Raw genomic sequence first — 15,417 nt, 5'->3', positions numbered from 1 at the left:
ATTTAGTGGCTCTAGATGTGGCGAGGCTGCCCAATCAAAATCGCAAAAGGTAGCAACAATGATCCTCGCACACGTCATAGAGATAATGTGCTTCCGGACAAAATAATCGCTAATTAAGGTTTGCCACTTGTGTCTGGGAAGGTGACCAAAGGCGAAAGATACTCACTTGACTGCGTTCTCGAGGTTGAAGGCTTCGTCGTTGTAGTAGTCGTGCGATGCCGACGACTTGTCCGCAAAGCCCCTGCAACAAAGAAACAGCCACAGCGTGTTAGGAATCACGCGATCATTTTGGGTCAGCGCTTTCGCGCCGGGACAGAAGGTGACAAAGCTTGAAGCAGAACACTCATCAATCGAACTTGCATTTTTGTTGCGTAATAATAATTATAAAAAAAGGTTTCTGAAGTGTTTTTACCGAATACCAAGCACGCGACACGTTCATTCTCCACAGCGATAAAGAAAAAAAAAAAAAAAAAGACGATTTTGCTATTGGTTGTTTCGCAACGAATTAAAATGTTCTGAACGTGCCCATATTGCCCGTGTCGTATTTTCAATCGCATACATGATATAATGCAACCGGAATATCGTATTATATGTTCGTTGGATGTCGTTCAAAACCTAAATCGTTTTCTCTTCTTTTTTGTTTCTTTCGAAACGAATTTCCTGCGACGTACGAAAATATGTTCTTTTTTTTTTTTTTGCGTTCGGAGGTTTTTATTTTGACCTAATGCAAAGTGAGAACCACCGGCGCTCAGGAGTTGTTGTTCTCAACAAGATCCAATCATCCGCAACTGTGGAAAACGGAGGAAAAAAATTAATGAAAAAAAGCGGCGACGCAGGCTCAATTTACAACCTTTCTTTCTCTCTCTCCCTTTTCCTTTCTTTCTTTTTTTTTTTTTTTTTTTGCAGAAGCTGCTTTTATTTACGAGACACTGAAATCCGCTCGACCGAGAATATCGAACAAGGAGGGGTATTACGAAGACGCGTGTAGCGACCGGACGACATTCTACGAGGAGCTTCGAGTCCCGTATCTGCGCACATCCAGAAACCTGCACCGCCTTGTATATTTGATGCTTTGAAAACGGATTAGAAACAAATTTGGGGACTTGCGCATGAGCAGGGAAATTGGGGGTCCGGAAAGAGAGGGGTGGGCCCGGGGGGTGGAGGGGGGGGGGGGGGGGCGATCTTTCGGAGTAAGCCCACTGGATTTACGGGTTAAGACAATGCGAAGCAGGCTCGAAGCTATTTCTGAATACGTAAACAAAAAAGAAAAAAAAAAAAGATCGACGAGACGCGCAGTAATACCGACGGTTTAGGTAAATTTCGATAAAATCGCGAATGACAGACGAGGGGGGGGGGGGGGGGGGGCGGACATGGCGATCTATCAGCACACTCCAATTCCACCTTGGCTGTATCATACATATTTGGATACATGGTTTTGCGCAAAAAAGACGGACACAAGAGAGAAACAAACACGAGCGCATTTGTTTGTTTCTCTCTCTTGTGTCCGTCTCTTTTGCGCAAAACCGTGTATCCAAACGTTCACCAAATCGCCCAACAACTAACTATTTTACTGTATCATACATACTTTTTTTTTAGAGAAGTGTTAAAATGTAACATCGAGACATGAATCAGAATACGTTTCCCCAACCAAGTTACGTTTCCGCAACAAAGTGACGAGAAAAAAGGAACTTGCAAAGCCAAAGCAGAGGTTCGAGCTCAAAGGAACATGACGTCAGACACACCGGACGTCAGGTGGGTTGTGCCTAGCGTTGGGTCACTTCAGCGCCATCGTGCGTTCCAGCCCCCAAAAATTTACGATCTCTCAAACATTTACGTTCTGTGCGTTGTAACATTTTTATTACTAGATATACCCCTCAGGGAGCTTATTAAAGCCTGTTCACACACTTGCGATTTTCTAGGACCGTGTGCCTTGAAAGCTCTTGAGATCTCTTAGAACGAGAGAACACACTACGCCGCCTATCGGGTAGCCATGGAACACTTGGCGGTCCTGTATATTTCCTTTTTTTTTCCATCACTCTTTTTTTTTCTTTGCTTGAAAAACTTTTGTTAGTCTTATAAGCGACCATTTTTTATACACGAACTCAACTCTGTGACGTCACGGCGCGGTGGTGGCGCGTCGGGCGCACTTCCGGTCTGGGGTTGTGGGCAGAAGTTCCCATGCCAGACATGTATTCCTGTGTTGTTTTGAAAGGAACCAGACAAAAACCTGCCATCTCGTCAAAACGCCGCGACTGGGGCCGTACCAAAAGAGTCGAGAAAGGTTTGAAAGTCAATTTTCACGTGCTCAGTTCGCCCGAGAATCTGGATATGTGTCGAGAAAAAGGGAAAAAAAGACGCCGTCGGACAACGATTGCTTGGGCGGTAAGCACTCTGTGTTGAATTCACAAATACTTGTGGCCATCAGATTTATTTGTTTTGTTCCAACATGAACGCCAGAAAACCGTCAACTTGTGCGGACCACCTGCGGACTACGTTCAGTGCGTCTTCAAGTTCAAACGGCCGCCTGATCGTTCAAACTGACATCTGCTCTTTCAAACGTGTCTGCTTGTCGTCTGCTCTCTTAGACGACGCCGGCCCGTAGACGACATGTCGACTTAGTACTTGCGGTAAGAAGTGCAAGCCTCAAAAGACTAAAGTTTGAAGGTTGGTAAGCAGGCTCGATGTAAGCAGCAGATACAAGGAGATGTTGATCATTGTTACCAGTGACCATCACCGACTTGTTAAGCCTAATTCACTTGGTCCGATTCTGCTTGCGGTTTTCAATATCGACGTCGACCATCTCAGCTAGGGTTCAAGCTTTTGAAGCCAAAGCGGCGTTGCGATTGAAAATTTGCGAGCGAAATCTCATCATGCGAACCATGGCTTTAGCGTACATATATATACTGCGGCGTCCACGCGGAATGAATCGCCACATGTCACACTATTCACGCGAAGTTTTGCGCTGTAACGAGCCTCGATAATTTCGCTGACGCCGCTCAAGTAGTCAGACATTGCCCAGGAAGACGTAGAATCAACAATTCGAACGCGAAAAAGGGCAGGGGGATTCGCACCGACGCCGAAAACATCGCATTTCAATGGTTTGTTTATGGGCGACGGCGAGCTTCTTGCCCACACCCCCGTCGCGCATGCGCGGCGCCGGTGGCTTCCGTTAGGGGCGCTCCGGTTTGCATTTGACTAGAGTTCCTGTATAATCTACCTACGGTAGGGAGCCTATACAGGAACTCTACATTTGACTAAGGCCCCTGTATACACTCCGTGCGACGCGACTCTACACTGCCGCTTTGCGCACTGCGTTTGTTTTGGTACCAGTAACGCCTACATATCTCAGCTCGAACTGAAATGCCATCCCACACTCGCGGGTATGCAGTCTGAATTTCGCTGGAAGAATGCCCTCCAAAGAAGTTTCGTCCTCATCGTACATGTCGATGATATTTCCGAACTAGTATGGCACGCAATGTGTACGTCATGAAAAAAGATTTGAACGTTCAAAAGTGACAAATATAAATCTGAAGAAAACAACAATGAAACTCGGAATCACTTGAGAATCGAGGTTTGAGTATGGAAGTTTATGTGGTGTGCTTTCTTTCTTGATCAGCCTCCTTTTAAATGTGGAAACGCTGACACCCCGAGTTCTGTAGACAACATTTTTTTTTTCTCGGCTTTAGAGCCACCTATCGCAAAGTGGTTCGAACTGGAAGTACCGTCCACTGGTCCCTTCCTACCTGTAAAGTGCGCACCTCCCACGATGAGTGGTATTATCTGACAGCCTTTGACGGTCAAAGCAGTTCCCATTGAGTTATGCCGCCCAAACTAAATTTCCACCTGGTTTCGCTATGCCAACTCTTTTTGTGATAGTAAGTGTTGTGCCAAGTGACGGTCATGTCAAAGTACCTGTGCGCCGAAAATCAGCACCTCGCACAACAGGTTGTTACACAACAGCTGACCGCAAAAGCCCTTGGCGGCCAAACCGTGTGTTGGCCGACAACTTTGTTTTCTCGGCTTTGTAACCACCTTTCATAAAGTTGTCTCAATTGTAAGTACAGTCCACTAGTCCCTTCCTACCTCTAAAGTACCCACCTCCCCCGACCAGTGGTATTCTCTTGACAGCCTTTTCATGGTCAAAACCGGTTCCCATTGAGTTACGCCGCCACACCCAAATTTTCACCTGGTTTCTGTATGCCACCTTTTTTTTGTATAATAAGTGCTGTGTCATGTTACTGTCAAGTCCAAGTACCTGTGTGCCAAAATCTGCACTTTGCACAGCTCGCTATAACACATTTTGGGTCCAATATTGGATATCCCATACAGCTTTATTTCTTTATTCCTTAGAAACCTAACTTTCACACGTGCTGTCTTAAAGAAACTTGGCACTCTTCGTGCAAAAACTTGGTGAACACCTCACTCGCCTCCAAATATCATGGTTCAAGCAGTCCTAGGTTTACAGCGACGAGCGAAATAAATTTCCCACTCAGTAATTATGGGGCGGCCGTCTTGTTTTTCGGAAAATTGCTCCAACTCCTTTTTCGGCCGCAACTAGAGAAATTATCCCTAATAACGACTCAAACTCAATATATAAGAAGTGGAGAACAGCTAAATGGCCCTTCTGCTCCAGCACTCATGCAACGGCATCCTCAACTTATCGGCTCAAAAAGCAAAAGTTTCGTCCGTGCGCGCTTCCGCCGCCACAGCTTGGCATGCTAAAAGGCGCCGCGGGCTGCTGAACGCGCCTCACAGTCGAACGCCAGCTCCTCCGCTAGCGGCGCTGCGCGCTGCACGGAGTGTATACAGGGGCCTAACATTTGACGGATTCGTCTGGCGCCGCACTCCGCTCAAGGAGGAGGAGGATCAGAAAGGAGGAAAGAAGGAAGGAAAGGAGGAATAGAGAGGAGGAGGAGGGGGGTGAGGAGGAAACTGGGAAAGGGCCTCCTGAAAGTTTGTTGTAAAAAAAAAAAAAAAAAAAAAAAGAAGGAGATGGCGCCAGCGTGCCACTGTTTTAAGCGCCGTTCACATATATTAGTGATGGACCGAATCTGCCGAACTTCAGATTCAGCAAAGTTCGGCAGATGCCGGACTTTTGAAGGAAAGTTCGGCAAAGATTTGGCGAAAATTCGGCAAATGTCTGCGCACGCGACGGGGCCATGGATTGCAAATGGACGCCATGCAGTCGTGCGGTTACCACCGTGCAGTGTAGTGCAACCAGCGGTTACGGCGAGGTGTGGAGACAACACGGTAACTGTGCGTTTGTGAGTGAGTGTGGTTCTCTTCAACAATTTCCTGCCTCAAAAATAGAAAATCGACCTGTAATTTACGCAGTCCACTGCGGAAGTGACAAATAATGCGGTACATTCTGGATAACGGGATTTTCATTTGACCTGTCAAGTGATGCAACAAAGTAGTTGAAACATTGGCCGACAATTACTATAAAGCACTCCTCGGTATTATAACAATTCTGTTTTCGGCTCAGGAGTAGCGTGTTCCAAAACAAAATAATATTGCATTTGCAATTAGTGTTATTTCGCGATTTTCATGTATCCGCATAAAACTAAACCCAGAACTATAATGCACGACGTTGCACATCCGACATTCCTAACTCGCCCTATCTTCCTAAACGTTCGTGTGTGTCCTTATACCAGAAACTGGCATTTTAAATGTTAAAACGACGTTATGAATATAGAACGCACACTTTCACGCAAAGCTGACGTCAAGTGACTCAGATCGAAAAACATTTACAATAATAATATTCTCTCTTCTGGTGAAGGCTCAGCAACCGTTGCACTCGATTTCGCGCACAAAACGGTGACTCCCAGACAAAGCAAGAACGCAGCGTTATTGCCTTCATTTTAACAATGTACACACACAGCAGGCTTGCGCAGATGTTGCCTCAAAACCGAAACTTTCGCGTGATTCGTGATAGCGCCGCGCTCGCTTCTACCCAACCTCCTTGTCACGCCACTTTTGCAAGGAATCACTAAAATTGCCAGTAAACACACAAAAACGACACCGGTACAATTATCTTGTAGATGTCACCGTATTTAGTAATATGCATGACATGTTGCATTTAGGTTAAGGAAAAAAAAAAACATAAAACCTTTTTTTCGCCAGAAAGAACTAAATATCAACGTTAAGTGTGGTACCCATGTATTCTTGCCGAATCTTTACTGAATCTCTAGAAAAGGTCGGCAAAAGTTCGGCTTTACCGAATCCCAATACTCGGCGCCGAACTTTCGATTCGGCAAAAGTCCGGCCCATCACTAACATATATCTAAGGCTCCGTGTTTTCAGAGTTTATTTTTCGTGAAATTCGGAGGGTGTTTATCGGAGCTTATTTTTTAGCGAAAAATCGGTGTTTATCGGAGTTTGTTTTTCGTAAATACACAATTCTCCGAAATTCGGAGATTAATTTCGGAGTGTTTTCTATTAAAAAATATGCCAGATATGCCAGATGCCAGATAAAAAATAAAACGCGCTTGTATCAATTAAGATTTCTTCAGTTGAATTTGGCGTTGATGTCATTGGGAATGCTATTGTCCCACGACGAAAGTCACACACAATTGTGGCTTCGATAATCGGCGATACCTTAAAATCAATAAACTGCCGGAGGTAGCCGCAAGGAAGCCCGTAGTCATCCCATCAATCTATCCCGCGGCCGCGCGAGGTGGAGTGGTTAAGGATGTAGTAGAGAAGTTTCAACAGCCCCTCTTCCCTATTTTATGCAATCTCTATGGCCCATGCGCTTTCACTGTTACCCCCAGAAACGTACCCTCTCCTTTCTCTAAATCCCAAATCCCATGGCCCAAACTGGAAACCAAAAGAGTGGCTTTTGTCGTGACACGAATGGTACGATGACCTGTTTCCCTGAACCAACCTTGACGAGACAAGCTGTAAGACCCCCTTTGGACAATGGTCCGAGGCTTGAAAGATAATTATGGTGTCATTTTCCCAGGACCAATGATCCTGCGCTGCGCAAATTAAAAAAAATTGTTTTTTTTTTGGGGGGGGGGGTTGGGGGGGGGGGGGGGGTGTGGCATGGACACATAACAATTCGGAGTTTATCGGATAAGCCCGAATTGACAAAAACTTTACCGGCGGGTGTTTTTCGGAGTTTTTCGGATTTATCCGAAAACACGGAGCCCTACATATATCTAACCGAGTAAGACCGAGAGAGACCGGTCTGGTCTCTCTCGGTGTGTGAACGCCGCTTAAATTGTAACTAATTAAGGCCCGTTCACACACTTGCGACCGACTACGACCAACTGAGACAAGACCGGCCTCTTCGGGCGGCTTACCACCGGCTCCGAAGCAGCGCATACGGTCGTAAGCCGCCCCAAGAGGCTTAGAAACCGGTCTCGTCTCAGTCGGCTGTAGTCAAACACAAGTGTGGGAAAGGGCCTTTACAGTTACGCGACCGTTACCTCACAAAGTAATCCGTTACTTTCTTCCAGTCTTGGGTAGTATTGGCGAGATGGAACTACAGGGTGGTTCAAAGAGAGGCCAGGCTCTTTAAATCGACCGCAAAATTCGGTTTTTTAACCTATCGCGCTACGACTTTGTGCAGCGTTGCCCACAGATGGTGCATTTTTTTTTTTTTTTTTTGGTAAAATTTGCAAAGAGCGAATTTGCCCGAGGAAAAAGTAGAGAAAGGAAAAGGCTTAGCTCCTATGGAAACGCAGCGACGCCACCGGTCTTCAAACAACACGGCGCCGTTTCGCACGGGAGACAAGAGATGGCGCAACGAACGCCGCCAACGAACGAGCATACGGCGCCGAGAGCCGGCGTCTTTAGAAGACTATCTTTTCGACTCAAAAGCGGCGCGCGTACCGCAGGCGGCGACAGTCGCAGAAACAAAAACAGGCGCGGTAAAAACAACGAATTGCAGTTCCTTGTCTGCTAAAGACGCCGGCTCTCGGCGTCGTATGCTCGTTCGTTGGCGGCAGTTGGCGTCGCGACCGCTTGCGCCATCTCTTGTCTCCCGTGCGAAACGGCGCCGTGTTGTTTGAAGACCGGTGGCTTCGCTGCGTTTCCATAGGAGTTAAGACTTTTTCTTTCTTTACTTTTTTCCTCGGGTAAATTCGCTCTTTGAAAATTTTACAAAAAAAAAAGAAAAAAAAAATCACCATCTGTGGGCAACGCTGCACAAAGCCGTAGCGCGATAGGTTTAGAAACCGAATTTTGCGGTCGATTTAAAGAGCCTGGCCTTCTTGAATCACCCTTTATAGACCATTCCATTTAGCGCTCTCAGGGCGGCGCCATTTTGTTCGATCGTAGCGCCCTCTCCACACATCCGGGAAGTTCAGCATGTTCAGCTGAACTTGCGGAACTTCCCGGATGACAGGTTGTCAGGTTCGGCTGAGCCTGACTCATTTCGTTCGGAAATGAGTCATAACCGTAAACGATAATCGCACGCTTGTATTTTGAACAGGGTGTCGAACCGAAATGTTTTTCGTTCCGGTTTTCGTTCCGGTTCAGGGTAAACGATTCAGCTCCGATTTAAGTCCGGAGCGAAAAAAATAAAGGTTCAAACCGGTTCGTACTTATATGCGACAGCAAAAGATAAACTATGCACATTGTTGCATATAGAAAGCAAAGGCTCACATTACTGTGTGGAACGAACGAGCTAGTGCTGGGGCACCTCGGGACGTGGGTGAAAGCGCAGTTCAATGTCAGGCAGCTGACCGAAGAATGCATATCCGTGGAAAGACGGCACCTCTGAGACGATAGAACGAACTTTAGTGCAGAAAAGGCTCGCTGCAGTCTGACTCGGGTCGCAGGCAATCTCAGGGCTACTTTCGCCAATGGGTAGAGTTCTGGATGGCGTTCCCTTCTCTCCTCCCGAAACTGTAACACGTTAGCGTCCCTTGAAAGCGGCGGTTCCTTGTCTAGCAATGCTCAGAAGAGCTGTGCGCCTTGATGTTTGTGTTTTTGAGGAGAAAACGTTTTGGCCCTGGCAGTCTCTGGTACCAGAGATCGAAGCTGTTTTGATGCTTTCTGTATCTGTAATAGACCCTTTCCGAAATTCAGTCTGGCCACTTTGATCACTATCATCATCTGCGGAACGGCATCTGTGCCATACCAATGGCGGCCTTCTAGTGACTGATAAAGGAAGACGTTGAAGATGCTCCTAAGCGGATCTTGCGGTACATTCGGGGGGTCAGCACGACGCGACGTGGGAATTGAACACAAGAGCTAGCTACGGAAGCGTTTATTTCTAATAACTCAGATTCAGTCAATCTGTGGAAGGCACACAATCGGCTTTAAAGCACTTTGGTGTATGGAATTTTCTCGAGTCATCCGAGTGGATTGAAGCTTTGTTCTGAATGCAGGTTCTTGGTCACCATCGAACTGAAAGTGATCGAGAAAGCACTCACACTGAAGAATTCTTCGCGTGCCGTTGACTTGCGAAAGTGACGGTGCCAATGCAAGTTCATTTCCGCCATTGATATGGCAAAACCTAAACTGCTTTACAAACCACCAGATGGCACTGAATTTCGGAAAGGGTCTATTGTTGATTGAATCCCCCCTTCCCTTCTCGGTGCTAGACTTCAATTTCGGACAGATTATTAAATCCGCCGAGTTATTATGAAAGCAGATTAGAGGCGCCACAGTATGGCAACCAGTGCAAGTTCTAAAATATCCATCAGCCTTTGTATCGCTATCAGTTGTAGAATTAAATCAAGTCGTTTAAAGTAAATTGCACGCAGGTCTACAAAATTGAGGACAAGAAACACCAAACAAAGCTTAAACTAAACGCTCCCCCCCAAAAAAAAAAAAAAAAAAAAAAAAAAACAAGGACAAAGAGAAGTACAGACAACACTAGGCGTGTTGTTTACACCTCGTTTTGTCTTTTTTTTTTTTTGCGTTTAGTCTCTGATGAAAAACCAACTAGCACAACTGACCGTTTTGCCACCAACTGGGTATGTCCTAGAGTTATATTTTCTTTGATAAGCCATTTCCGGTCCCCAAGAAAAGGTTGGGACGAATGTGGGCATTTGTTAAAGAAATACACAAGACCAGAAATCCCGGAGAATTTATAGTTACTGTGCTCATTTCGTTTGAGTTCTCAGGACGAACTTTACAAATTATGAAGACGACCGTTATGTGAAAACCTGATATTGGAAATTTAAAAATTTTTCCGTAGCCATTTTTTTTTGCGCTTTTTGACTTCCCACATGAACGAAACACCGCAAAAAGAATTAATTGATCAGCTTCGCCCAGGAACGAAAAAAAAATATATATATATTTATTTCGGTCCGGTTCAACTCCGGTTTGCGCGAAAATATTTTTTTTCTTTTATTTTTTATTTTACTTTTCAGGTTACTCTGTTTTTTGCCACGCACTTTTCACGCAACCTCATTTCGCGTATGAACCGGAAACCGCATGGAAAACACATCGGTCCGGCTCCGGAGCGAAAAAAAAAAAAATTATTTCGTTCCAGGTCATCTTCAGTTCGCGCGAAAATAACGGGTTTTTCCGGTTTTCGGTTCACGGTTGGGGCTCGGTTCAATACCTTGATTTTGAATGACTGGCTATATTTTTCGTTCCAAACGGTGCATTCGAGCGAGAGCTCGAAGAAAAGTGAATGGACGGCGGGATGTCATAAGATACCCGGCGCTATATATATACATATATGAACGAATATGTGCAGATGAATGAACCATACTTAATCCAATGAATCAAATAATCAAAGTTTTCAGGAACCCGCCGAAAGCCAAAAATCGGCGGAGCCAGGATATGAACTCTGGGCCTCCCAATGTCCGGTCGGGTGTGCTAACCTCTACACCACTCCACCTTGGCTTTCTGGCGTTTCCTACCTGTCTTATTAATGCACAAGAAACGAAATGTATCCAATCGGAGGTGTTCTGGAAACACACGCCGCCGCGTGGAACGCGGTACGACGCTTAGTGTCACGTGGTACATGCTCGTTTGTGCTCCAGACATCTTCCCACTGTTTGTCTCGTACCGTGTACATGTAGTATTCTTTGTTTATGAGCTTTAGAGACACGGTATCATCATCATCTGCGAGAATCAAGAGCCACGTTATTGAGTATACAACACGGGCACTTCACACCATCGTACGTGGTCTCCGAGAAGGATATGAACGAATATGTGCAGATGAATGAACCATACTTAATCCAATGAATCAAAGTTTTCAGGAACCCGCCAAAAGCCAAAAATCGGCGGAGCCAGGATATATATATATATATATATATATATATATATATATAATCGCATTTGTGACGTAGCAAGGCTGCGGGGTTATGAGCTTTGCCGTTAATGGCGTTGTCAGCGTTGTGGTAGCGTCAACAGCGTCAACGCGTTACAACCGAGCCGTTCGAAGTACCCGTGAGGTGACGAGCTTTTCACGTGTGAGATCAGTCGTGCGCGTCGTGTTCGTGTGGCCCACTCCAATGGCGCTTCAGGATGATTTCCTTGGGAACATCAACTTGAACGACTCAAGTGAGGATGAGGACACAGACACCGCCCTCTCAGTATTCATTTCGGAAAGCGAGCAGCAGGCGTCGGAACCCACGTCGGAAACGACGGACGTGCAAGCCGGATCCACAGGGCACGAAGCTTCTCGTCGTTCGGAAGCTTGTCGATCGGCGTATCGCTGTTGACCAAGTCGTTACCACAGTTCTCAGCCACGCAGAAGCGCGGCGGCATCTCGACGTTAAAAAGCGCAGAACGACTTCGAGCTGTACAGTCAAGTCACAGGAACAATTCGGCGACATTCCTCAACGAGTGCATCATGGCATTTCGTTGGCTTCTTTCGCAATGGGGCAAAGCGTACTGGCAAAGGCTTCGCAATCGCGTTCAGGCGTACTTCCAAAGGACGGCGCTGCTCCGATGTTTAGTGTGGCTACGTATACGCGGTTCCTGCTACGTCATGACCACGTAGCAATATTGCCAACGTTGCTAGATTACCTCCCAACTAAGCTTCACAGGCATCCACCAGGTAAGTTTTCGCGTGCCTTTCAACGAAAGACCGGTGTTTTTGAGGTTATGGTGCAGCATGCAACACATATAAACTAGAAAATGAGCGCAGGAATTTCGTTTCCAGACCTCTTTAAAGGGTCAAAAAAAAAAAGTTTTCCGCCCGCTATATTGCTTCTGCCGCTTGATGACAGTTCGTCGTCAAGTTGCTCGAGCAGCTCCTCCAGCAGCGACGACGAGGATTGCTTGTGGGACCGGACATTTCATCGAACGCCGTTTCGTCGAACGCCGTTTCATCGAAGCCGTTTCATCGAATGCCGTTTCATCGAACGCAATTTCATCGAACACCGTTTCATCGAAGCCGTTTCATCGAACGCCGTTTTATCGAACGCCGTCTTATCCAACGCCAGGGTGGCATTCCCGCTTCCTGAAGCTGGTCGGAGGTGCCCATCCCAGGTCCTGGAAGTTTTTGACTTGCATCGCCAGAGAGCATCAACTGACGGAGGACAAGCTGGAGGCGATGCTGAGTTCCCAAGAGCCTCCTCGCCAGAAGATGGCCATATAGCGGAAAGGAATGTGAAGGTCCGCCTTTTTTATGAGAACCGACGGACCATGGCTGTGGGGGACTTTTTGAGAGCAATTCCTCATCATTTGAAACGGTGAATGGCTGTCGCACGAACATATGAAGCCCCGAAAGTTTTGAAATAAAATTTGAAGTGACGTACTTACTTTTGACATTATCGAGTCTTAAAACTAAAAAAAAAACAATGTTTCGTTGTAGTTTCATAAACAGCACCTCAGCTTTAGCTACTGCATGCTTCGGGCAGTAAAAAAGTATCGATAGAAAGACATGAGAGGCTAGGAGGCTCACATGGCTAAAGTTAATTGTTGCGCCTGCGCAAAACCTATGTCGCCTTCTGGCCTCCATGAGTTGGAGTGCGCCCTCACCGGGAGTGCGACTTTTTATTTATTTGTTACAATACCCTCTAGGCCAATCGGGTAATACAGAGGGGGTGAACAGATATGCACAATATGCGAAACAAACATAAAGATCGGGACAAATATCTTCATGGGTTACTTGCATCAAAATAAATTGTAACAGCTACAAGTTTGGACGTTAAAAAACCAGACAATGAAATGGGTGAATGACACGAAAATGCACTCGATCCGTGCATAAAAGAACATCTTTCACACTTTTTATTTAAAAGACATTCGATGAAACGGCCGTCAGCGATTCGATGAAACGGCGTTCGATGAAACGTCCATTTTTTCTATGAAACGGCGTTCGACGAAACGGCGTTCGACGAAACGGCGTTCGATGAAATGTCCGGGAACCGATTGCTTGTATGTCCAGCATAAACTCGACTGCCTTTTCGGACCTCCGTAGACGAGGCCGAAAATCGAGACGTACTTGGACACTGTTCACGAGTATTCCGATGAAGAAGCAAGTGGGCTACGCGGCTACGCTGATGCACATCGCTTATGGACACGCATCTCTCCCATCATGATTAACTTCGCCCGTGCGTTGAACACGAGTTGTTAGCGCCGCGATTGCGAAAACATACGCTTCGAGTTCCGAGACCGCGGGAAGGCGATGGCGGGAAGGCATCTGCCGATCCCGGAGGGGTGGTCGTGTCCACTGGGGATCCGGAGGCGGAGCGACCCCGTTCGGATCGCGTGCTCCATCTCGGATCTGGTCTAGAACTAATTAACCCTCGAATAAAATCAATGTATACGTAATACATCACATAAACATAATTTAGCCGGCAAATATCGCCGAACGGTGGTACAGGAAAACAGCAAGACACGGTAATTACACGCAACAATTATATGATAAATAAAGGTTTTTTTTTATCTCGATTTTTTATTAGTTCTAAACATATGTTGTGCCTTGGTTGAGATGTCGGCGAGTAAGAGGATGGAGCTTTTTCGGTATATAACCTGAACAAATAGCGAAAGTCCATCGGAAAACAAAAAAAAAACATAATGTCGATTAAAACGGAAATGTATGCCGTGACTACAGTTTCTGGATGCCGTACAAAACGCATGTGGCACGGATCGGCCGTACCACAGCTCAGTCTCCGTCAGCTAAATGTCAGGCGAAGCAACGACAGCTTCCCCTCACAGCGACAGCAATAGCGAGTTTTAGCAGACCGTGTTTCTCGCTCCCCTCCGCTACCCGGAACTCTACAGCCAAGGCCATCCACGCGCAGGCGCAGTGGCGGTTTCTTCGTGGCGGAGGGGGAAACACAGTCTACTAAAACTCGCTAAACTAACTCTCACAATAACCCTCACAGCGACAGCAATAATTTTCTGAAATACGAGCTACACAAGAGTCTTACCTCATGCTCCCACGTCTGGAAGCTGTAAGCAAGCACCTCGTTCCGAAGCCTATCATCCAGGCGAGGGAGCGTGATTCTCACACTGCTGTACCACCACCGCTAAAAGTTGCCATACATACCAAAAACGTAACCTTATTAAGTAAAAAAAATTTGCCGCACGAAAAGAGTTACAGGGATGTAAACCTGAAGCTTTTAGAAGACTACATGAAAAGCAGCACAAAATCAAATAAAGATTCGTATCTCCCAAAGATGATAAGTTTTATAATACCTTTTGAACAGCATGCCAGTTAATGTCACATCCTTTTCAGTCGACTTCTGTGTTGAAGTTTATTCAGTGTGAAACGGAGCGTCCCCTCCTGTTGTGACATTATGCAAACTGGCATTGTTAATTGTCTCGCGTTCTTCGAAGGCACGCAGTCGACGGTCGTTTTGTGTCCTCTTCGCGTCTTCGAAAAGCCGAAGAGGATCGAGGGATCCGCTAAACCAGCTCGTGTGCATTGTGACGTTTTTTTTTTTTTTTTTTTTTTGCTTTTTTTTTTTTTTTTTTTTGGAAGAAGGCATTTTGACTTCCGGTTCTTTGTATCAGTATGATTCCCCCTTCGACGTAAGCGAACAAGCTGACGAGAGTTACAATTTCACACACACAGACACAAAAACAGACAAGCAAACAAATATTTTAGTCGATGTTTCAGGTGACGTGAAGAAAGATTTCCAGCATCCAAATATCGCCAGGCCTCGCGTTTTGTATGTGCAGGTAATAGTGTGATTCCTAATAAACTTACCCTAATAAAAAAAAATTAGAAACGATTTTTTGTTGTTGTAGTTGGTGTTCTACACATTTTCGCTTTTCTCCCCGTGAATGAAAATTTTAAAAAAAACAAAAAAAAAACGTAACGGATTGCTTTACGTAAATAAGTACAGTAATTAATTTACAATTAATCATAAATGTAAGGAATTACAACTAGAGTTGGGTGTCGACTAAAACTTTTAACCCGATTAAAAGTCACCCTTTAATCGATTAATTAATGCATTTCGTTCACTCATTCACTAAAGTTTTCCTTCACACAGGGGTAGCCGTCTGACTTCTGCGTGGAAAAAGCGTTGCATTTTTACAGTTTTTGGT

The 15,417-nt window shown here is 45.7% G+C and overlaps 1 protein-coding gene across 2 annotated transcripts in view; it reads right to left on the bottom strand.

Moving 5' to 3' along the window:
* Positions 1-15,417, bottom strand: part of LOC8042304 (guanine nucleotide exchange factor VAV3) — a 197,558-nt gene that overhangs the window by 57,156 nt on the left and 124,985 nt on the right. For both annotated transcript variants that reach the window (XM_029993177.4, XM_029993178.4), the window contains exon 4: positions 167-241. In XM_029993177.4, the coding sequence (XP_029849037.3) occupies positions 167-241 (75 nt within the window). The remainder of the gene's footprint in view (positions 1-166; positions 242-15,417) is intronic.

Source organism: Ixodes scapularis, unplaced genomic scaffold (assembly GCF_016920785.2).
Source record: "Ixodes scapularis isolate PalLabHiFi unplaced genomic scaffold, ASM1692078v2 PGA_scaffold3__209_contigs__length_174095766, whole genome shotgun sequence".
Lineage (NCBI taxonomy): Eukaryota > Metazoa > Arthropoda > Arachnida > Ixodida > Ixodidae > Ixodes > Ixodes scapularis.
Note: the sequence above shows the minus strand (reverse complement) of the source record. Positions and strands in the feature narration are given on the sequence as shown.